Below are 22,743 nucleotides of genomic sequence, written 5' to 3' on the forward strand. Positions count from 1 at the left end.
TATTGAAATAGAAGTTTAAAATAATTTTGTGAAAAAAATATGTTAGGTTTAAATATAAAAATGATTTTTGAGATTAAAAAAATATATTTCTTAATTTATAATTTTTTTATTAAAGGTATTGAAAAAATAAATTTGAGTGATTTTTAAGATTCATAGAAAATTGAAAAGATATCCTTTGATTTTATCTGATCTCATTTGTATCAGACAAATATGAATAAACAAATAGATGCAATTAAATTAGTGTGAAACTTGATCAAAAAGTAAATAATCTTTGAGATGCTATTAAATAGTATTTTTCCTTCAGTTTTGAATATAAAAGATGATATTAAAGTGGTAAGAATTTCTAAGATATACAAGATCGTATTAATCAGACAAGGATATTAAGGATGAAAGAAAAGAAAGTAGCAAGAAAATAAAATCAAAGGAAATACACATATCTATACAGACAGACAGATAGTTATTTAGTTAGTTATTATATACTAATAATTAATTTGAGAAGATTTTGTTTGCTGCTAAAGAAATAAAAGATAATAATTCGCAATAAACATTTTATCATTCATTTAATAATAAAATCTAAAAAGCAAGAAAGCAAGCAGAAAGAAATTCGGTATAAAGATTGAATAAGATAAGGAAATATGGACGGATTAATTGAATATTCTAATAGATACAATGGAGTTACTAAGATCTTTAAGATCATCTAGGGAGCTACTTTGCTTAAGCCTCCTCACATTAATTAGGCCTTCGAAACTGCCTTGATTTTAGCTTAGCAACTTAAAATTTACAGCATTTATAGATTTGTTGAGAGTACTGCTCTTGATTGGAAGATCACTACTTTAAGAGTTGACAAAGAATTAGCTGCCTAGTAATTCGCCCCTTATTAGGCTCAAGCAGAAAAGTTAGATAAAGAAATTAATATGCATAAAAACTCCTAAAATAAGCTTTCAACTGGTTTGTCTTACATCGAGTTAGGTAATAAATAACAACTTTATTAAAATTTAATATTTAAATCATTCTCATTTGCAAGATAGCTAGAATTTAAGTTTAAAATCTTTTATTTTAGGTAATCTATACCTCAAGGCAGGCGATGTTACAGAAGCATTTAGATCTTACGAAAGAGTGTATAAATATTATGAAGCTGGGTATTTTATTTTAAATTTAATTTAATTTAATGTAGAGATATCATTTTTCACTTCATAAATAATATGCTTATTGAAACAAAATTGATCTTATTGTGCATATTCTAATGTTTATCTTATTAAATAAAAGTGATATCTACTCATACTTCCCTTAATGGTGTGCTACAATGATAATAGAAAGAAGATACGATTAGCTCTAACAAGTATATCCCAAGGAGGCTATCCCTATTGAAAAGAAAAAAAGAGAGTAATACACCACTTTATTAGTTTTCTAAGCTCTCAGATGCCTCTACTAAGGATTTTAGAACGATTTCCTTTAAATTATTAAGGATGAGTTATAGCATGACTGCATAGTCGAAGATGAAAATTTGCTTCTTGTCACTAGCTTAAGAGAAATAGGTAAAAAAACAAAAAAAACAAAGAGAAATAAATAAACAGTGAACATGTTAAAATAATTTTCACAATTTAAAAAAATATTTCTTAATTACATTTGTAAATTAATTATAAAATTATAATAATAGGTGTTTTCATCACTGTTTGTGCTTTGGCTCGCTTGTCAAGATCTCAAGTTTAAGATTTATTGAAAAGTGATAGTATTAGATTCTTTGTCACTTAGGATAATGAATGCTTAAACATCTTAGAATGTTATATAAGCTTAGATTACAAGACTTTGATTTCAAAGCTTAAATTATTCTACTAAGAATACAATTAGGATTTCATTTTTAAAAAATTCAACTTTTCTGAAATTCTCACTGACAAGTTAGTCAAGCAATATCTTTTACCTTATAAAAAAATTAGTATCTAAAAGGTTGTTAACATCATGGGTTTAAACTAAGATTTAGCTTTGGACTATTTAAAGAAATTAATCCAAAACAATTAAATTAACTTTTTGTATGACCCTATTGAAGAAGTTTTAGTCCAAAAGGAAACTGAAAAAACAAAAAAATACGAAACTTACTAGAAAGCTGTTAAGGTAATAGCAAGCTTTTTGCATAAGAAGCAAAAGTAAATGTTAAGATATCACCTAGGCATAGTCCATAGCGAAAACGGTAGCAAAAATAAATAGGATGTTATTGAATTAGGTAATATGCACGGTTTCTCAAGCTTAAATAAAGTTATTAATAATTTCATGAACTTTGAAAGCAGATGAGATTTTAATCAAATTAATCAAAAGGCAAGTAATTAAGTAAGTAATTAAGTAATAATTAATTAGGTTAAACAAATTGAAAGAAATTCTATTTCATAATTAGTTTGATTTTTATGTTGATATTAGTAGTCAGTCTTAGTAGTTATAACTTTTTTGAAAATATAGTTTTATAATTTAAATATTTTGTTCAACCTTAAAATAATTCAGAATTAAAATAAGTTAGACAAACAGTCAATTAAGTTGTTTTGTTATAAAATACTTTTTAAAATTTATTTAATTTTTAATTATAAGAATTTATAATTCAGTTTACATTATGGATAAATTCAACAAACAAACTCTCTGATAAAATAATTAAAAGTCTATCCTATTTTTAATAGTTAAAAAGATCATGATTATAAAATATTTATTTTTCGCTAATTAGATTTTGTAAATTGAAATACTTTTTACTTTGAAATAAGAAAGATTAAAAAAACAATTTTTTGTTTCATGATTAATTTAATTTTGATGTTAATAGTTGTTTAAATTTTTGAAAATAAATATAATAATTATATTTTTTTAAACCTTAAAATAATTCATAGTTAGTTAGCTTAAAATTTAAAGAATTTTGCAGTTTTTGCTTTAATTATTCTTTAAAATATTTAGAATTCACAATAATTAAAATATAAGAATTCAGTTCGAATTATGGATAAAAAACCAAAAAACACACCAGCAATAAATATTTACCATTAAAATATATCTATTATTTTTTAAAAGCTTAAAAATTCATGATTTTTAAAATACATTTTTAAAAACTTTTATGAAGAAAAGAAATATTTTTTCTAATTCAAAATAAATTAGATAAACAAAACAAAATATTAGATATTCTATTTTAGTTTAATTTTAAGAAAATGGATAATTGTTTTTTTAAACTAATTAAATAAGCTACCAAACATTCCAATAAAATATTTTTAAAAGCTTTATTTTTCAATGCATGCAGTATTTAAAATTGAAATAAAGAATAATTAATTACTATTTACATTGTTTTTATTTATAATTCTAGTATAAATTTATAGAGAAATTTATTTATCAAAAAGGAAAAATATATACTCGATCATTTATTGATTTTCAACTTAAGATAAAGAATTTTTAAAAGATCATGATAATTGATATAATATACATTTTTCTCTAATAAGATTTTGAAAATTTAATGATATATATATGCATTTATGTAGAATTTGGAAAATTAATATTTACTTTTATATAATTTATACAAATACAACATTGATATTATTTAAATATTAATTAAATAATTACAATTATTATTGATTAAAATTCATTTTTCTTTATTGATAAATATTCTGTCACAGCTAATTTACTTAAATGAATCCTCTATATTTTAACAATCAGAGCAATTAAAGATATTGTAAGAAATATTTTAGCTGTTTCCATAAAGACAAATATACTTATCAATCTTAAGATTTTTATCAGCATTAAAATCTTTTAAGTCAAAAATTTTTAAAAATTGATCTTCTTAGTTATAAAATTTAAGAGCAAGTTTATCGTATATTACAGTAATTTCTTAAGAATCAAATTTTTCTTTTCTTTTGTCACTAAAAATTTATATATAATTTCTATCACAAAATTTGCAAATTTCATTCTCAAAAGGATCAAATAAAAATGTAATTTGCGCAATTAGTTTATTTTAGTTATCCTCTACATCATTCATACTTACACTAAATATTCCTATCAATTTTCCAAGAATGTAAATTTAATATTTTTCGTCTTTATATTGAAAGTCAAATGCAATAAAATCTTTTACAGATATTATGCCTAAATTTTTAAGGTCCTCCTTATCAAATTAAATTTAAAATTATTCTAAATTATGATTTAAATCATTCATTTTAAAGCAATATAATGCTAGGTCACTACCCATAGCTAAAAAGACTTGATTAATTTAATCATATTAAACAAAAATGTATTAATTCGCTAACTTTTCCCTATTTGTAATTTAACAGTTTTCAATTGAAGAGAAAGAGTATTTGGAAATCTTATTTTTATAGTCAACAGCTAGCAAATAGTATTTATTCTATTTGCGGTCTTTTTAATTTTCATACTGAAAAAAGGCAATTCTACAATAACCATCATAAAAATCACTTTATTTTTATTAAATGATTATATGATTTTGATTTTGAAAGGACTAAATATTATTTTTGGTTATGAAAAGCTGACCATCGCTAAGGCAGACTATTAAATACTTATTTTAATTAATCAAAAGCATATCTGTTACAACTTCTGAGTCTGGCATAGGGTAGTCTAAAGATTCTTTACCTATATATATCTAATTATTATTATTTCCATCTATTTTTAAACTTTCTCTGTTCCACAAAAACAATACAATATTATCTAATCCAAAATTATTTATTTCTTAAATTGCGGCTGATATTCTGCCATTAATTTATCTGCCTTATTCGTTTACGAGGAGTTTACTTTAAACTTCCATGTTCTTTTACTTTTGATTTTATTTTTTAATTTAGCAATTAATCAAACAATTAAATAAATTAGCATATTAATTAATTATTATTCTAAATATCTGATTTACTGTATAAAAAAAATAATTAAAAAAAATATGAATTTATTATTGTTAAAATCTTTCCAACTTTTCTTCTCAAAATCCTTTTGATTATTAATTTTAAAAAAAATCTTTTTAATTAATTTTAATAAAGTCTTTATAGAATATCTGAAAATAAATAAATTAATTTGAAAATAAATTATTTAAATATATTCATAAAATTTTAAGAGAACATGTATAAAAATTTATATTAATAAAAACAAATAATATAATATAATATAGGTAATGAATAATATATTTTTTAAAATCAATATTTAGTAAAAAAAACTTATAAATTGTTAAAAACAAAAATATGAATTTATTATTATTAAAATCTTTCCAACTTTTCTTCTAAAAATTATTTATGATTATTAAATTATTTTTAAAATCTTTTTAATAATATTAATAAAGTAATAGAATATCTAAAAATAAATGAATTTTAAAATAAATTTATTTAGATACGATCATAATATTTAAAGAGGACATGTTTAAAAATTAATAAAAATAAATTAAATAATACAAATAATAAATAAATAATTAATTAATAATATATTATTTAAAATCAATCTTTAATAACAAAAACTTATTAATTGTTTAAAAATAATTAAAAGCAAAATATTAATTTATTATATTAAGTTCTTTCCAACTTTTCTTCTCAAAATTCTTTATGATTAAATTATTTAAAAAATTTTTTAATTAATATTAATAAAGTAATAAAATATCTGAAAATAAACGAATTTGAAAATAAATTTATTTAAATATATTCATAATATTTTTAGAGGACATGTTTTAAAAGTTAATAAAAACAAATAATATAATACAAATAATAAATAAATAGTTAATTAATAATATATTATTTAAAATTAATCTTTAAAACAAAAACTTTGTTTAAAAATAATTAAAAGCAAAATATTAATTTTTTTTTATTAAAATGTTTCTAAATTTTCTCCTCAAAATAAATTCTTTCTTTTTAATTAATATTAATAAAGTAATAAAGTATCTGAAAATAAATGAATGATTAAAATAAATCTTTCTAAATTTTCTCCTCAAAATAAATTCTTTATGATAAAATTATTTTTAAAATCTCTCTTATTAATTTTAATAAAGTAAGTAATAAAATATCTGAAAATAAATGAATGAGTTTGAAAATAAATTTATTCATAAAATTTAAGAGAACATGTTTGATTATTTATATTAATAAAAATAAGTGATACATACATACATTTAATAAATAATTAATAATGTATTATTTAAAATCAATCTTTAGTAACAAAAACATAAGATTTATTAAATTCTAGCTAGTTTTATTTATTTTTATAAAGTTCTTGTTAGGAAACACATTAAATTATATGATAATATGTACTATTTTTGGTTTTGTAAGTGTAATCAAATGCAATTTTATCACTATCATCATTGCTTTTCCATAAATTTTTAGTACTGAATTTTTATGTAAACAAGTATTAGTCAACACTTTTTTACTGCACTACAACTACTTCAAAATATTTTCCTTAATTTGAATTTAATGCAACAATTTTTTAAACTTTGCCTCTACTTTAGTCAATTCTTATTATTTAATTTACTTATATTCCCTCATTATCTCTATGATAATTAAGTTTGTATAGATACTGTTAACTTGCTAGATAAATAAAATATCCTGCTTCATGCTAGATATAATCAATACTTTAAATAGAACTTAAAATCCTTTCATTATCTTCCTATAATAGTTATTTTTAGCTAGAATCTATTTCTAATTATAGCGGAGAAAGTTAATTTACATTTTTAAAAACACTTTAATCATAAATAATAAACCTCCTAAACTCATCAACTAATAATACAGAGCTCTAATCCTTAGAACCAATCAAGAAATCTACTTTTGAATGTATTTATTTTGAATATTTTTATTATGATTATCCTAAGAATTAGAGAGTGGAAACATTTTTTTCCTTGTCTAAAAAAAATAAGAATGATTATCCAGAAATAAATGCTAGTTTATCAATCGCAACTTCAAACTTATCATTAAAAATAAATTAATACTTTTGATCAATTTGCTTTCCTGAAAAAAGAATTTAACCTTTATTATTACATTTAAGTAAATAAGCATTCTTTTGATAAGTCATTTGTATTAAATCTAAGTCCATAATATCAGGTAATACTTGAGATTATAAAATAGCATTTTCTTAATTACAGTTTACTTAAATAATAGTATATATTGGATTGTAAGCATTTATTAATCCTTCATTTAGTAAAATTTTATCATATTTTATCAGAGAAATTTAAAGCTGAATACTAAGTCTTTCAGAACTTTAATAAGACTACATTTTATTTTTTGCTTGTTATTTTAAATTTGCCTTCTTAATATTCTAACTAAGATATTAATTAATATTTATATAATTTTTATTTTTTACTTAAATATGAGAAACTTAATTAATTTTGAAAATTTAAGTCAAATCTTTAATCTTTACTTTAATTATCTATAAAAAAATAAAATTGTTTTATAAAAGAGTGATTTTAGACAAACATATTAATAGATAGATAAACAGACAGTCAAATATAAATCATTAAACATTAAAATTGTATTAAAATAATATATTTATAAAAATAGATTAATTATTTTTGTATTATATTTAATTCTTATTTGTCTTAACTGAGACGAATTTAAGCTAAATATTTTCTTTCCTCATTTATTAAAAACTTGTTGAAATTTAAGTAAGTAATTAAGATTTGGATTTAGAATTTTATTATACCATTTATTTGAACTGATTGATTTTATGCATTAATATATTTTAAAAATTAAATGGAATTAATTATTCATAATAAATAAGTAACAAAGTTATTCTATTAAAAAGATAAAATAAGACAATTAAAAAAATCGGTTTATATAAAATGAAATTATATGGATTTTTATTATAGCTATTTTCAGAAAATTATTTCTTGAGTTAGAAATATAGACTTAGTAGAATAATAAATATTATTTAATATAAAATAAAAAAAATTAAAATAAATAAAAAAAAGGTTTTGAAGCAGGTTTTGAACCTGTTTTTTTTCACCTAATTTTTGGTGTTTATTGATTATTTTTAAATAGTGATATTTTCTGATAAGGTATATAATAAATATATTTTATTTAAAACTTTTTATTATAAATATTGTTAAAAAATGGATTGTATTAATAAATAAATAGTAAATGAAAATTTACTTGATAACAAAATTTTTGTTATTATACACATTTAAACTAAATTAATTTTGGTTGAATTTAAAATATTCTAACATCTTAATTAATTAATTATCATAAAATAGACAGAAAAGGATTGATTTAATAACTAAAAAATAAATATTTTTTTATTGAGAAATTAATAGTAACAATTTGCAAAAATGAAAGAAAATCATGAAAAAGAAAATAAGTTATATATATATACTCTAATATATGTATAAAATGAATTTAAAATTTAATTATTTTATGCATTTACAAAATATTATTGAAATAACAAGTTTTAGCAAGGACAACATATCAAATATATGTGCAAAAATATTGGATCCTTTACTTATCTTCGATTTAGGATATAAGTAAATGGTATGGCATATCTTCAATTACTTAAAAATGATATATTTTATATTCTTCATCATTATCTTTGATAATTAAGGCTTCATCAATTTCATTTTGCCAACTATAGGCCATTAATTTATGTTAAAATAATACAATTACATCATATTAAAAGCACCTTCTTTGATTTTGATTAATTGAAATTATTTGAACTGCTTCTCCTAGATCAACATTTAGTGTGAAACTAGTTATTAGATTAAGAGTTATTTCATTTTGAGGTTAACAGTTTGTCCTGTCGAGCTTAAAAGAGCATAATATTTGCTACCTATCATAATTTTCATAGATGCAGACAATATAGAGTATTTAATTATGTTAATGAGTATCAAAAGTAATCAATTTAAGGGTAGACATCTTTAAGAGTTATTTGGTATCTTCATCCATATCATAAGTTTTCATTTCTAATAACTTTAATTAAATATCTTAGCTTGCTTCAATAATACCAAATTTTGATTAATCAATAAATCCACACAGAACTTACTCTTCCTTTAAAAACTTTCTATGAGTGAAATTTTATTTTTCTCTACGTACCTACTTATGAACGAATTAAATGTTACTTAAACTTGAATGTAATTCCATTACTTATCCATCATAATATTCTAGCATTATTATTAATTAATTTTATTTTTTAAAGACTGAAATAAATAATATAGCATTATTGATATCTGATATATCTTTCACTTGTGCTGGAATTATTTCTTTATACTCTTCTTCATTATATTTAAATTTTCTTTCTTTAAAATTTTTATAAATAACCAAGGATCCATCATAATGAGAGCATACTACAGTATCATCATTAATTTTTACTATGTCTGTTATCTAACTAAGTTTTTCATTTTCTACATTTTAATTTCGGTATGATAAGACCTGAAATTATTTAGTTTCTGCAATCGATAATAAAAAAAGTATTTTAGCTTTGCTTTACTCATTAAGCATACAAATACAAAAGTTGTTATCAGAATTTTAACTATAAGATTAGTTCATTTCATAAACTTTGTAGACAGAATACTATCTTTTTATTAATGGTTTTTCCAGCATATGCTCCATTTTGAATTTCTCTAATCTATTCATACTCATGCCTATTTTATTTTATTATCAATTTTAATTAAGATTCTAATAAGATTTTATTTAAAAAACAAAATATAATTAAATTGGCAATAATTTATTTATTATTTAAAACAATTCTTAAATTCTCAAAAATAAAGATAAATAAAAAAACTATATTAGAAGACTTTAAAATCTTAAATTATACGAAAGATGCTTTAAGTTTTTAAAAAATATTTATTTTTTAACCTAAATTCGCGATTTATTAAACTATAATCCATAAACATAGACAATCAATCAATCAATCATATAATTTTCCAACACCCTTGTTCATTTTCTTTTAAAGAATTGAACATTAGAAGCATCTTTTTAGCATATGCAAGATATTTAATGTTCTTCTCTAGTGAAGAGGAATGAGGTAACTGAATTCATGTAGTTCTCTTTTTCTCCCTACACGAATTCTCATGTGATTCTCATTCACAGATTTCAACCTAATTTGTGGTGAACAAATAATTTTGTTTGATTAGATCCATGAATTAGTAAAGATCTGCACTAGGTTCTCTTTCTAATTTAAAAAATTATAAAATTATAAAAATGCTCTCTAATCCATATAAAATAGGAACCCTAGACAATGCTCCAAGTATCGCTCTGCTCCTTTAGAAAAATATAAAAAAAAGAAGAAAAAATTTGAATAAAATAAAAAAAATTAAAAAATTAATAAAATAAAAAAATTTGAAAAATTAAAAATTTTGAAAAATATCTAATTAATTAATTTGAAATAAATAAATAAACAAATAAATAAATAAAAATATTGAAATAAAAAGAAAATTAAATAATTAAAAAACCCAAACAAAAAAAACAAAATGCAAAATTATATGAAAAACCGTTGTTATACAATAGGTATGAATACTTACAATATTCTATTTAATTATATTGATTAACTTTTATATGATTAAAAATTAAATTTTATTGCTTTTAATTAATCTATTTTTATTTACACATTAAGTGAGTTTTTAGTCAATTTTGAATTTGATGAAGACATTAATTAATTAATTCCTTGATGGAATCATTTTTTTATTTTAGAATTAAAATATAAGTTCAACTTTCCTACATAAAACAAACAATCATTATTTATATGTGAATTTCATGTTTTTAATAATAGCTATTATAAACTTGTTTTCCTTAAAAACAAATTGATTAGAAAATTCTAAATAGATTTATTTATTTATTTATTTATTAATATTTTTGATTTATAGTTTTTAAATCATTAGTTTAAAAAAAGAAAAGGAATAACATTGATATGTTTTAATATTATATTAAATGCATATTATAGAGATATATGTAAAGAACTCAAATAAAATAGGTTTCATTTATTTATAAGTTAAATGTGTTGGCTTTTTCTTTAATTTATTCTGCTTTTTCGTAATTTGTGCAAATTAAAATATCTGTTTTTAAATAATGACTTTAGAGGAAGCTTTATACCTAGAGAAAGCATTTATCTAAATCTAAGACATCATTATCTGTATTAAATGTTACCATATTTAAATACTTTTTATTTTTTAAGTGATATTTTAAGTTTTCTATTTTATCTTAAGGTGCAAAAATAACACCTAATTATTCTAAATGCTATTTTGAATCTTCAGGTTTTACAGCTCTACTATCTTACTCATAAGATCCGCTAATTTTCCAAGCAGGTATTATTGTTCCATCTTGTTAAACAGTGTGCGAGTTCTAATGAGTATTGTCAGCATTACCAAGATAGGTGAATCCTCTTTCATATAGAGAACAATATGGTATTTTAAAATCAAGTAAAAACTCCCAAACTTACTCATAAGACCAATCAATAATAGGATTAATTCTATAAAATGGAGGATAACCTAAATAAATAAATTCATAATTTATTATACAAAATCTTTTAATAAATTTTTTAATTTTATTTTTCTAAATAAATATCTTTCTTTCTTTCATTAGAAATTTTACCGCAAAAATCAACAAAATTTCTTAATTTACTAAACAGCATTTTTCAATCAATCATTCAGATAAAATATTTACCTTTATCAGTATCTGATGGAGAAACTTTTTCTAACTTTTCTGTTTAGTTATTAAATTAATATTAATCTCATTTTATGATATTTGAGTTTAAATGAAATTACCGCAGTAAGGATCAACTCTTCTTTATCCCATGATGACAGCTTAAAGAGATTACTCTGTTACAATTTTCCATAAAGATTTTTTGAAATCTCTTTCAACAACTATTTCTTCTAAGTCAAGTTCTTTCCTTACATTTTCTTTAAATTCAACAGCTTCCTTAAAGGGATTTGGTTCTTCAAAATAAATTGATTTTAAAGATTTTTGAGGGAAATATTCCTTTTAATTTTCATCTTATTTATTAAGCCTACAATAGAAAAAATGAATTTTAAAAAAAACTATCTCCTCCTTTAAATTTTTTTTATTACTTATAAATTGCAGTATATGTTAAATATAAAACTACTGTTGCATCTTTTCCACCATTGAATGTAATAAATAACTACTTAGAATCCCTATTTGATATTTAATGCTCATTAAAAAAATTGATATTTATGAATTTATCAATCATTTAATAAATTTCACAATAAACTCATACTTGTAAATGCTAAGTGTGCTCATTAAGAACTAAATTGTGTCTTTAATGTAATCATATTTAGGATCTGAATTATATTTGTCAATAATTTCTTAAAAATTAGGCATTTTTTATTACTATGTATTTATTTATTTGCTTAATGCTTTTTATATGATTTAATTTGTCAACAAGTTCTAATTTTTAATTTGTTTTAAATTATGCGATATTAAGTTAATTAAAAGATACACCAAATTTATTAAGAAAAAAATCGAGAAATTTACAGAATATTTAATTACATAAAATTTATCAATTACTTAAACTACATGTGTGCATTATATAACAAACAATCATTAAATAATTTACTTGGTAATAGAAGTTTTATTTCACTTATAAATAAGATAGATAAATTTCATAGCTTATCTAAGTTAAGCTAAAATTAAGTTTGTGTAATTTATTTCAAGTAATCATTATAGTTTAATTCATCTATAAAATCATCAAAGCAACCTGTAATTTGAATTCCACACTCTTCAAAATACTGTCTTAATTCTCTTCTATTAAAGGTACTCCCTCTCTCCTTCAAAAAATTTAAATAAATCATTACTTGCTTTTATTTACCACATCTCTTAATTTTTCTACCTGTTACTTCTTCATTATTTTCTTGCATGAGTTGCTATTCTTCATCATCTTGTTAGAACACTAACTCTGCTTCTTAAGAAATTTCTTAAAATCCTTCAATTAATAAATCTATTACATCCTTTTAAACATTTAATAATTATTAATTATCTAAATACTTTTTCATTTAAATGTTTAAGAATGGTAAAGTAAAAAGATTTTCAAATATTTTGCCATTTTATTTTTCTTTGTATTAATTAAAATAAATATTTTACTTGTATATGTTCTTCTTTTACTATTTCACAGAAATCAATTTTAGCTCTTGCTTTAGATAATTCTATAATAAAAGGAACAATTTTAGGATTTTATGTCAAAAAGTGAAGATTCTCCTAAAATTTGTTTACTACCTGAAAATTTATAAAAGCTTAACGCACTAATTCAGATGAATTCTAATTAAATCTAAATTTAAATAATTTAAATTAAAATTATATAAAACTAATTTTGTAAAAATCTACTAAGGAGTTGGAACTTATTTAAGAAATTCAAAGTAATTTTGATAAAAATTATCATCTTGGTAAGAGCATTCGCCTTATAGATTAATTCGAGAGGAAATAGAGTCTTAAAAATATTCGTCGCAATTGTAATCATTCAATTTTCTCTTTGATAATATTTTCTATAAATTAATTAACAATTATTTTAGATATAAAATTTATGAAATATTTATTTACTCTATTCAATTGTGCATTTATTTTTTTTTAAATAAAATCTTCGTCAACACAGTCTCTAATTCTGCATATATATTATAACTCCTAAAGTAAAGATGAACCCAAAGGTAAGCAATTCTCAGATATAGTCAAGTTTTGGCTAGTTTTTTAAATCTAATTTATTTAATTGTTAACAAAATTTAAATTTACTTGTAACTACTGAAACAACAGTTTGAAAAAAGCATATTTATTTAGTGGTATTCACTCAATTTATCAATTTAACCTTTCATAATAACACTGTGAAATTTATACTTTAAATTTCTTCTTAGAACATCTGAATTTTATTTATGACAGTTTAAATAAACTTTTTTGGGTTAGCTAGAAGAGTTCATAAAGCAGTTATTTTTAGCATTAACTTTTTTCTAAATAATAGTGTTTCTTTGCTGCTTGTTTGCTCTATTTTCTTATTCTTTAATTTCAAAAGTTAAATATTTTTACTCTAAGAAAATCTAAATTACCTGAAACTATTTTATAATTCTATTTCTGGAAAAGCTACAGCTGCTTCAGTAAATCTGTTTAAGATAAGCCATTATCACATAGAAATAAAATATTTAAATCAGTTAATTTAGAAGTGTTTGAAACTAGGATAAGCAAAAGTAATCCTTTGAACACAAAATTTTGGGGTAATACATTTTTGAAAAAATTTTTAACCATTGAGTCAAAGCATGATTTTTACTATTACAATTCTCTCACTTCTTAAATCATTTTTAGCTAATTTTCTAAACAATCTTAAGTATTATTTTCTTTAATTTAATTAATTTAGTTTATTTCTATTGTAAACTCATTTAATTAACTAAATGGGTTAGTGATAATCACAAGAAATCCAATTAAATTTACATCCTAAAATAAATCAATTTTATCTTTTACTTCTTTTTCAAGTGTAAATACTGTTAAGCATGTTTAATTTTCATCGTTAACTATAAATTTGTAAGAATGGACAATAGTATATCTCCTTTAAACATAAGAAAAATAAATATTTGAATCTAGATAGCTCTCAAAAAAACCCTACAAAAAAACTAAGTCGTTATGCTTAGCTTTATAGATAGACTCACCCTCACTATTTTATAAGTTTTGACTTACTTTCAATTGAAATTTTAATTTTGAAAAGTCAGGTTTTAAATTTTTAGAAAAAACTGAATTTAAAGCAATTTTTAATGAGTGGTACATCAGTTTGTTAAATGAATAAATAGAGCTTATTTTTAATTATTTCTTACAAATTTCCAAACAGGTTGAATTTTAACATTTTTAGTTGAATAAAAGTTCTTCTAAATTAATCTAAACAATATTATCATCTATTTAAACAAAAGAATTTTTGTGGTCTTTGCAAACAAGAAGATTTTAGAAATAATAAACGAATTCTTTAACTTTTTAGTAATCTCCTGAACTTAATTGCTCATCAATAGAGCTAGCATCTATTTTAATAGAAAAAGCATTGTTATTAGAATTGCTAACAAAACTGGAAGTTAAGTCTTTAGTAAATGAAATTTTTGAAGAATCTGATTGCATCTGTTTAAAGTCTTTGTTTTTTGACTTATCTTAAGGTTTTTATGAAAGAAATAAGTCCTAGCTGAGCATGCAAGATTATCCCATTTAAGAAGGAATTTAAGATATACTCAGATTCAACTATGTTGCTTCATCAATTTTAATTCCTCTAAAAAATGAATTATTGTTAAAAAAGCTGCTCGATGTATTTGGTTTATTTTTATTCTAAAAACTCATTTATTTCAAATTGAAATAATCTGAAAAATTTTATTTAATTAAAAAATTAAAAAATAAGTTAATATCCAAGAAAATTTATATTTTCTAATTTTTAGCTTGCTAACTTAGACAGAAATTCAGCAAATAAATAAATAAATTTTATTTTTTTAAATTAACAATAAAATAGAATTAGTTTTTTTCTAAAATAGAAAATGTTTTGAGTATTTTTAAATTAATGAAATTATCTTAGTCAATTTAAAGAATTAAATTATATTGAGATTAAAATCTTTTTTATCATTTGTCATTCTTGCTTAATATAAAAATTTATTATTATTATTTTCAACAGCATGCTAATTAACATTCATATAATTTTTTTTGTAATTATTTACCAAGATAATGTTTATTTAAAAGTTTTAGATAAATAATAAGTAATTTTTTATGATATTATTTTAGATTTTATTTTAATACTTTTATTTCAAATTTAACTTAAAATTTTATTTAACTTTGCCAACTAAACAATAAATTAAAATTTTATGTCAATATTTCTTATTAAATTTAATTAAAATCTTAAAAATTATTTTTGAAAATATTGTACTCTAATAGTAAGAAAATTCAAAACAAAAATAGAATAATTTTATTAATTTTTACTTTTTAAAACAAAAATGAAAATTTTATTTTTAAAATTAGTTTTTTATGTTAAATAATTTAATTTTATTGGTTCAAAATTTAATTTAAAAAATATTCAATTAAATTTCCAAAAATAATTTAAAAATTAGTAAATTTCATTTAATTCCAATTAATTTATTTTATTCATTATAAAAATGAAAATAAATATTTTGTTTTTTTAAATATTAGATTTAATTTAAATTTATTTTTTATGGTTTGGAGTTATCAAAATTAATTTAAACGTTTTACAAAAAATTTATTTTAAAAAAGATAAAAAAATACTTTTTTATAGTTAACAAATAGTTTCAAAATTAAATAAATTTATTCAATGAATGATTGATAAAGCAAGATTAATTATTTTTTTATTAGCTTTTTTTTTTTTGAAATTTAATCAAATTTAATTTTTTGTTTGTAAATGCTAATCAATTAATTTTTATAGGTCTAACATTCATTTTGATTTATGCGATTATTAAATTTGCAATGAATTCTAATATTGTTTTTTGTATGTTAAAAAAGCTGTGTTATTAATTAATTAATTAACTATTGGACTGAATTAAAAAAATAAGAAATAAAACAAAAAGTTATAATTTCAATAATTGAATAAAGAGAAAACAAATAATTATTAAATAAGCATTCATTTAATCAATAAATCAATCATTCCAACAACACTTCAAAGTTCCTAAAATATATAAAAAAAGGATAATTTATTTAGAAGATGATACTTTCTTAGAATCAACAATTCAATTATAGAAATCCAAATGAGCGTGCTATTTACTAGAGAAGAGTGCAAGATGAAAAATTGGATAGGTTGAAAACAAAACTGAACCAAGAGTTCTATGAAAAAGAATTTGCTTGTTGGGAGAACAGGGGAAAGGCTGTAAATGAAGGAAACTATATTAAATAGAGATTGGCCGAGCTTCGTGTAAGAAGTTAAAGAGCATTAAATGAAAGACGTTAAAAATTAGCAACCTTATTAGGAAGAGAGCATGAGTAGTACAAATAAGAAATTCATGATTTGCAAGAAACCCCTGAGGATATTAGATAAAAAATGATTTAACGTGTGAATCACCTCAAAGAAGAAAAGGAAAAGGAAAGGTAGAAAATTGTAGAAGAAAAAAGAGAGTAATAATTTGTTCGTAATGCTGACGAGCTTCGTAAAGTAGATGCCGATTTCCACGAACTCAAAACATATCACGAGCAAAATATATAAATTATGGAAAAGCAAAAGATTCTTTAAGAAAAATATGAAGGTATGTATACTTACTTAACAATATTTATACAATTAAAATAATTAGCAACCTTAATAATACTGTTAGTAAATCATCTCAATTTATACAAGATGAAAATTTTTTTCAACAAATGTTGAATATTTCTATTATTGATTGAGATATAAATAATGGTCTAGCGATATATAATTTGTTTACTTTAGATATTTAAGAGTACATCTTTGAAACTACAATCAAATTTAGTTTTGTTTGATTTTTAAAAAGTAACGGTTTATAGCTTAGAAGATAAATAAGGGAAATAAATAGATTGTGCTATATGATTAGATAATTTTAAAAAATTTAATCCAACTTTCATTCAATTTTCTAAAAACTTTTCAACTTATTTGCTGAGATGATAACATCATAATAAATTTTGTTTAAAACAATAGAGGAGATGATTTATGCAGAACTTTACAAATATGACATTAAAAAGAAGGAAAAAGAAGAACTTGTAAAAGAATATGAAAGAAAGAAGAAAGTTGACGAAAGAAATAAAGTCCTCCACACACAATTGGTAAAATATTATATATTTTTACAAAAATTTTGGAAATAAATTTCAAATAAAAAAGATACAAAGATTTAATTAATGTAATGATTTAATTATTAAGTCAATTAATTACAGTTTCTTTTATTTGTAATTCAAATAATTAAATTTTATTATATAAAATAAAAAGGCCATGAACCAAACTAGAAGAAACTAAGAAAAAGATTTGGATTCCCTCGAAAAAATGATGCTTGTAATCCTAATAAAGCTTTGTTTAATTTAAATCATGTTTTTTCTTTAAATTTTAGAAAGAAGAGTGGAAGAAAGAGGAAGAAAGACATAAAAAGCAGTAACAAGAGCTATTCTAGTTTAACAAAGACTTAAATAATGAAATCAAAGAAAGTAATGAAGAACTTTAAAGAAGAAAAGCATATGAAAAAGATATAGAAAAACAATAAGATAAAGAAATGATTAGTAGAATAATAACTAAAGAATAAATGCTTGATAGACTTGAAGCAGAATAAAAGGTAGATAATATCATTCATATTACTATAACCTTATTTCTTTTATATATTTATTTATGTTTAATTTTAACTAAAAAAGCGCAAATTCCAAGAAGAAACAAAAGCCTTCTTGTTGAATTTTAAAAATAGATCTAACGAAACTCATTAATACGAAGCTGAGCTAGAGAGATTGATTAACGAAGAAGCAGAAAAGCAATGGTAAAGATAAAATGCTATTTGGTAAAAAGAAAGAGTATGAATTATTTAAATAAAATAAAAACTAAAATAATTTAATTAATAAATTTAAAAAGGAAGCAAAAATTAAGTTAATGCATGAAGTTTATGATTCAAGAAAAACTGATATTGAACTCAAATGTAAATATTTATATAAATTATTTTATAAAAATAAACTTATCAATTACTTACCAAACAAACAGAAACTTTAGTCTAAGTAGAAAAAGAATAAAAAGAGTTAGAAAAAGACATATTAACAAAAGCTGTTGCTGCTTATGAATAAGAAGTTGAGAGAAAAAAGAAAGAGCTATACCTTGTAATTTTTCATTTTGAAAAACAAAAATTTTATTTTTAAAAATCCTTACAAAATAGACAAACAAGCAACACCAATCTTCACTTATTGGCTAAATGCACGACAAAGATAGAAAAAGGTAAGATGAATTGGAGAAAATTAGATAGGAAGAAGAATAAGAAAGATTAAGAAATATTGCTTATGAGCAAAGACTTTAAGAAAAGAAAATACAAGGAAAACAACTCGTAATTTATTTATTTATTTTATTTTTGGCAATAAGTTAACTCAAATTTTATGTTTATATTTATTAGCTTGACGAATTAAGAAAAAAGAGACCTTTTTGAAAGTCTTTACTTATACTAATTGTATGATTTTATGATATTTTTGCAAATTAATTGAGCCTATATTAATTTATTAAAAGTAAATACCACATAGATTGTTTGTTGCAGCTTTTTGAATCTAAAAGTTCCAAAGTCATTCAAAATTCAAAAGGCTAAACTATATTTCCCATTTTATAATCCCAATTAATATGTTTATATATTATATTTACACGTTTTTTAATCAAATCAAATAACAAAAATTCTCAATCAACAACAATTACATAGCATATCAAAGTAAAAGTTATACTTGTAAATTTTAGAAAAAACTAAAGACATCAATTAAAAACCACAGAAAAAATAGAAAATAAATTGTATATTAATTAAATCCTGAATATTTAAGCACTTCAAAATAAAAAATCATTTAATCAAAATAAAATACATTAAAAATTAATTCAAATTTTTTTAATTAATTTTCAGCTTTAATTAATTATTGTTAAGTTGAAATAGTTTTGTTTCAAATTATAAATAAATGAATGAAGCTTAAAATCCTAACTAGAAAAAAAAAATTGAAATTTTAATATGGTTGATTAAAATTAAAATATTAACATCTAGGGCAATTGGTCTAGTGGTATGATTCTCGTTTTGGGTACGAGAGGTCCCGGGTTCAATCCCCGGATTGCCCCTTTTTTATTTTTTTAATATTAAGTAAAAACACATTCATTATATAAATAAATATTTTTTTTGAATGCAATAAATTAATTAAAAATCAACAACTTTGATGCATAAAGAAAGTTATTTATTATTTTAATGAAATAAATAAAATCTTTTTATAAAATTATTAGAATTAATATTTATTTAGTTAGATATACAATAAGACTTTATTTTTATTACAATAAAATAACAATAATAATTTATTAATTATTTATTTATGATAAGATGGACGGCCATTTCATATTTTTGATTTCTTTCCTTTCTAAGAAAGAGGAACTTTGCCTTTATTTTCTTTAAAGTTTTTTATTTCCTATTTTAAAAAAGATTTTTACCAAAAATATTTGTAAAATTTTAGCTGATAAATTAATTACATTTTTGCTGACTAGGTCGAAATCACCCTTAGTTAATATTCTTTCTGATTCTGACTCGCTATTCTTTTTAACTTTTATTTATTATTAAAGTGAAAAATTTGGTATTTTATTTACTAAACAAGTTAATTACCTCCATCTAATACTAGAGCTATTCCACTGTTGTTGTCTCCTTTTTTAGATAAACTTGTAACTGTTACCTATGTTTCATGATGATGACGATCTATATTTATTATCTGAAAAATGTTTAATTTTTATTCATTATCTTTTCTAATTTAAAATCTACCTTTCCTTCACAATAAAGAGACATATTAATAATATCATTGATTCTTGCTTCAACATCCTGTAGAAATTTGATGAAACTTGTTTCTTCTATTTCTTCTCCTTGAGGAATAGGAATGTTAAACTTTTCTGCTATTTTTATAAGCTTAGTCTTTTTATTTTAAATAGAGTTAATTTCATGTTTAGCTCTTAAATTTATATATATACATTAACACTTTGAATGTCTGTATTGACCACTTTTGTGAGACTATCTACATTATCTATCTTTTTCTCGTATTTTTAAATATCCTACAGCTTTTTATCATTGACACTGCTTTGCTTCTGTTTGTTATCGTTATGCTTCGAGTATTTCTAAACTTCGTTTTCAACTTCTTTGATTTTTTTTTTAAGTGCATCAATCTTAAATTTATTTATGAAAAATATTAATTTTCTTTGTTTTGAAAAATAAAAGTTTAATAAGTCTTTACTTCATCACTTTTGCTGTTTGCAGATTCATAGAGGTCGTTATTTTCTTTGTCAATATTTTCGAAGAGATAAATTAAATGATCTAAGTCATCTATTCCAACTTCTTTTTGAATTTTTTGGAACATAAACTGGTACTTTTAAAGCTTCTCAAAAATGAAAATTATTTTTATTATTTTAAAAATATCAAACTATAAAATTTACTTCTTCTTGTGTAACTTAGAGATTTATAGAGTTAGCTTGATTTTTTTAATTAAGATTTTTATTATTTAAAATAGAACTTTAGTTTGTTAAGGTGCTGTTGTTAGGCATAGTGTAATTTTGGTTGTTAGGAGAATTCATATTGTTTGTGTTGTTATTATTACTGATGATACTGTTGTTGTTTATTATAGTTGTGTTATTTGCTGTATTTAATTGTATCTACTCATTTAATATGACTTCAGTTTCAAAAATTCTCTTTTATCCTGGATTGTACTCAAGCGACTCGTTATTGCTCTATTATTACTATTGCTACACTTTACTTTGGTTAAACAATTATTGATATTCGTTTTTGAACAGAAGAACTTCTTTCTTTGCTCTTATTTTTATTTTCTATAACTCCTCTTCTAATTGCTTCTTTTTAACATCTACTTACATTTTTTCAATCATGTATTTCTTAAATTCCTCGTCTTTAAGCTTAATATCGCTCTCAAGTTTTTTGAAAACATTAGAAAAAATGACTCTCTCTCTTCTCGCCATATTAACTTATTCTTTAAGCATATTTATTTGAGCCAAACTTTCATTGTGTCTGCTTCTTGTTTTTTCTAATTTATATTCTAGTTATTTAATCTTAGCCTAAAGCTATGGTAGAGCTATACCATTACTTTAGCTCATCTTCTTTAAGTTACTATTTATAGTCTCCTAAGATATCTGCTTGAGTAACTCTAAATCTTTCTTTAATTCATAAAAAATATTTAGTTTTCAAAGAATTCTATAATTAAACCTAAATAATAATCTATGTAAAATAATCAAACATAATAAGATAATTTCCTTTTATTTTCTCCAAATAATTATACAAAAGAAATTTATTTATTTATTTAAATATCTACCTTTTTCTAAGTTTCAACTTCTATCTTTTAAGCATAAATGCTACTAAGTTCTTATATCTGTTCCATTTTAGTAACCAAAACTGGAGCATTTAGATTATTCATGCGTGCCTCTGTTTTCTATTATACAGGTGAATTAAAAAAATTATATATGTAAATTAGTATTTAGCAATCAATGATAAAATCATTCAAAACTTATTCTTTTGCATATTTAAGATTAACTGCTTAAATTAAAAGTTAAAGTCTCAATTTTGTAAAATATTAATTATTAGTTTTACAATTTCATCTCTAAGCTCCTTATTTTCTTTTCTGATTTACTCGATTTCCTCCCTAAAAATATTTTAATTAAAATGAATCTCCATTTTAACATTTTAAACAATACCATGTTTGTAAAATTGAGTCTTTATCCTGCTCATGTTCTTAAGGAACTGCAATAGATTTATCTTTATTTTTATTTTTATATTATGGGAGGTTGGATTAGCTTCCTTTATTTCCTTCCAAACGTGACATTTCAAACAAGTTATATTATAAATAAATAAATGGTCGCTAATTCAGTAATACTTTCTTATAATTATTAAAAAAGTTTTATATTTGTAAATTTTTTTATATTAAATAGTGCTTTGTTTGTGTTATTACTATTAGTTATACTATCAATAAATAATTTGCAATCTATTTTTATTTTTTACATTAATTAATTTTTAAACAACTTTGCAGTTTTCTTTTCAAATACCAAAACAGTACACATGAAAGCACTTTCCTAATATTTTTTATAATAGATTATTTAAACTTGAAAATTATTTTTTAAAATGTATTCAAAACTAAAATAAAAGGCACTTTCGAAAACCATTTTATATTCTAAAAAGTATGCATAAAATTAAACAAAGTGTTT

The 22,743-nt window shown here is 21.1% G+C and overlaps 9 protein-coding genes across 9 annotated transcripts in view; 3 read left to right on the forward strand and 6 right to left on the reverse strand. All coding sequences in view use genetic code 6, as the record gives it.

Annotated features, from left to right (window-relative positions):
- TTHERM_001206410 (hypothetical protein) overlaps positions 1-32 on the forward strand; it is a gene marked incomplete at both ends in the record, with an annotated part of 414 nt that extends 382 nt beyond the window's left edge. Inside the window, one exon of the mRNA XM_012799164.1 lies at positions 1-32. This exon is cut by the window's left edge and continues 382 nt beyond it. Coding sequence (XP_012654618.1) covers positions 1-32 — 32 coding nt within the window.
- A 603-nt stretch (positions 33-635) lies between these two features.
- TTHERM_01207550 (26S proteasome subunit RPN7) lies at positions 636-2,286 on the forward strand (the record flags this gene model as incomplete). The annotated part of the gene is made up of 4 exons (XM_001021901.3): positions 636-969; positions 1,061-1,139; positions 1,267-1,535; positions 1,658-2,286. 4 exons carry the CDS (start codon positions 636-638, stop codon positions 2,284-2,286), a joined length of 1,311 nt encoding a protein of 436 aa, XP_001021901.2.
- Positions 2,287-3,595: 1,309 nt separating this feature from the next.
- TTHERM_01207560 (hypothetical protein) lies at positions 3,596-4,762 on the reverse strand (the record flags this gene model as incomplete). The annotated part of the gene is made up of 1 exon (XM_001021902.3): positions 3,596-4,762. One exon carries the CDS (start codon positions 4,760-4,762, stop codon positions 3,596-3,598), a length of 1,167 nt encoding a protein of 388 aa, XP_001021902.2.
- A 1,364-nt stretch (positions 4,763-6,126) lies between these two features.
- Positions 6,127-7,275, reverse strand: TTHERM_001207561 (RNA-dependent RNA polymerase-associated factor 1; the record flags this gene model as incomplete). The annotated part of the gene is made up of 1 exon (XM_012799165.1): positions 6,127-7,275. The coding sequence occupies exon 1, from the start codon at positions 7,186-7,188 to the stop codon at positions 6,127-6,129; it is 1,062 nt and encodes a 353-aa protein (XP_012654619.1). The 5' UTR covers positions 7,189-7,275.
- Positions 7,276-8,375: 1,100 nt separating this feature from the next.
- TTHERM_01207570 (RNA-dependent RNA polymerase-associated factor 2) lies at positions 8,376-9,542 on the reverse strand (the record flags this gene model as incomplete). The annotated part of the gene is made up of 1 exon (XM_001021903.2): positions 8,376-9,542. One exon carries the CDS (start codon positions 9,540-9,542, stop codon positions 8,376-8,378), a length of 1,167 nt encoding a protein of 388 aa, XP_001021903.2.
- Positions 9,543-10,859: 1,317 nt separating this feature from the next.
- On the reverse strand, positions 10,860-12,236 carry TTHERM_01207600 (phosphoadenosine phosphosulfate reductase family protein; the record flags this gene model as incomplete). The annotated part of the gene is made up of 5 exons (XM_001021906.1): positions 10,860-11,386; positions 11,562-11,600; positions 11,663-11,904; positions 11,966-12,049; positions 12,133-12,236. The coding sequence occupies 5 exons, from the start codon at positions 12,234-12,236 to the stop codon at positions 10,860-10,862; spliced, it is 996 nt and encodes a 331-aa protein (XP_001021906.1).
- A 281-nt stretch (positions 12,237-12,517) lies between these two features.
- On the reverse strand, positions 12,518-15,203 carry TTHERM_01207610 (MCM2/3/5 family protein; the record flags this gene model as incomplete). Its single annotated transcript, XM_001021907.3, has 6 exons — positions 12,518-12,862; positions 12,996-13,179; positions 13,236-13,393; positions 13,449-13,584; positions 13,635-13,893; positions 13,943-15,203. The coding sequence occupies 6 exons, from the start codon at positions 15,201-15,203 to the stop codon at positions 12,518-12,520; spliced, it is 2,343 nt and encodes a 780-aa protein (XP_001021907.2).
- Positions 15,204-16,404: 1,201 nt separating this feature from the next.
- TTHERM_01207630 (tumor suppressor mitostatin protein) lies at positions 16,405-18,970 on the forward strand (the record flags this gene model as incomplete). Its single annotated transcript, XM_001021909.4, has 9 exons — positions 16,405-17,098; positions 17,503-17,627; positions 17,788-17,850; positions 17,906-18,124; positions 18,201-18,353; positions 18,412-18,475; positions 18,538-18,650; positions 18,707-18,871; positions 18,938-18,970. Exons 1-9 carry the CDS (start codon positions 16,564-16,566, stop codon positions 18,968-18,970), a joined length of 1,470 nt encoding a protein of 489 aa, XP_001021909.3. The 5' UTR covers positions 16,405-16,563.
- Positions 18,971-19,895: 925 nt separating this feature from the next.
- On the reverse strand, positions 19,896-22,364 carry TTHERM_01207650 (hypothetical protein; the record flags this gene model as incomplete). The annotated part of the gene is made up of 10 exons (XM_001021910.2): positions 19,896-19,967; positions 20,029-20,099; positions 20,159-20,261; positions 20,312-20,458; positions 20,515-20,706; positions 20,775-20,915; positions 20,974-21,702; positions 21,858-21,974; positions 22,133-22,184; positions 22,237-22,364. 10 exons carry the CDS (start codon positions 22,362-22,364, stop codon positions 19,896-19,898), a joined length of 1,752 nt encoding a protein of 583 aa, XP_001021910.2.
- Positions 22,365-22,743: the final 379 nt, after the last annotated feature.

This window comes from Tetrahymena thermophila, assembly GCF_000189635.1.
Source record: "Tetrahymena thermophila SB210 genomic scaffold scf_8254497, whole genome shotgun sequence".
Taxonomy (NCBI): Eukaryota; Ciliophora; class Oligohymenophorea; order Hymenostomatida; family Tetrahymenidae; genus Tetrahymena; species Tetrahymena thermophila.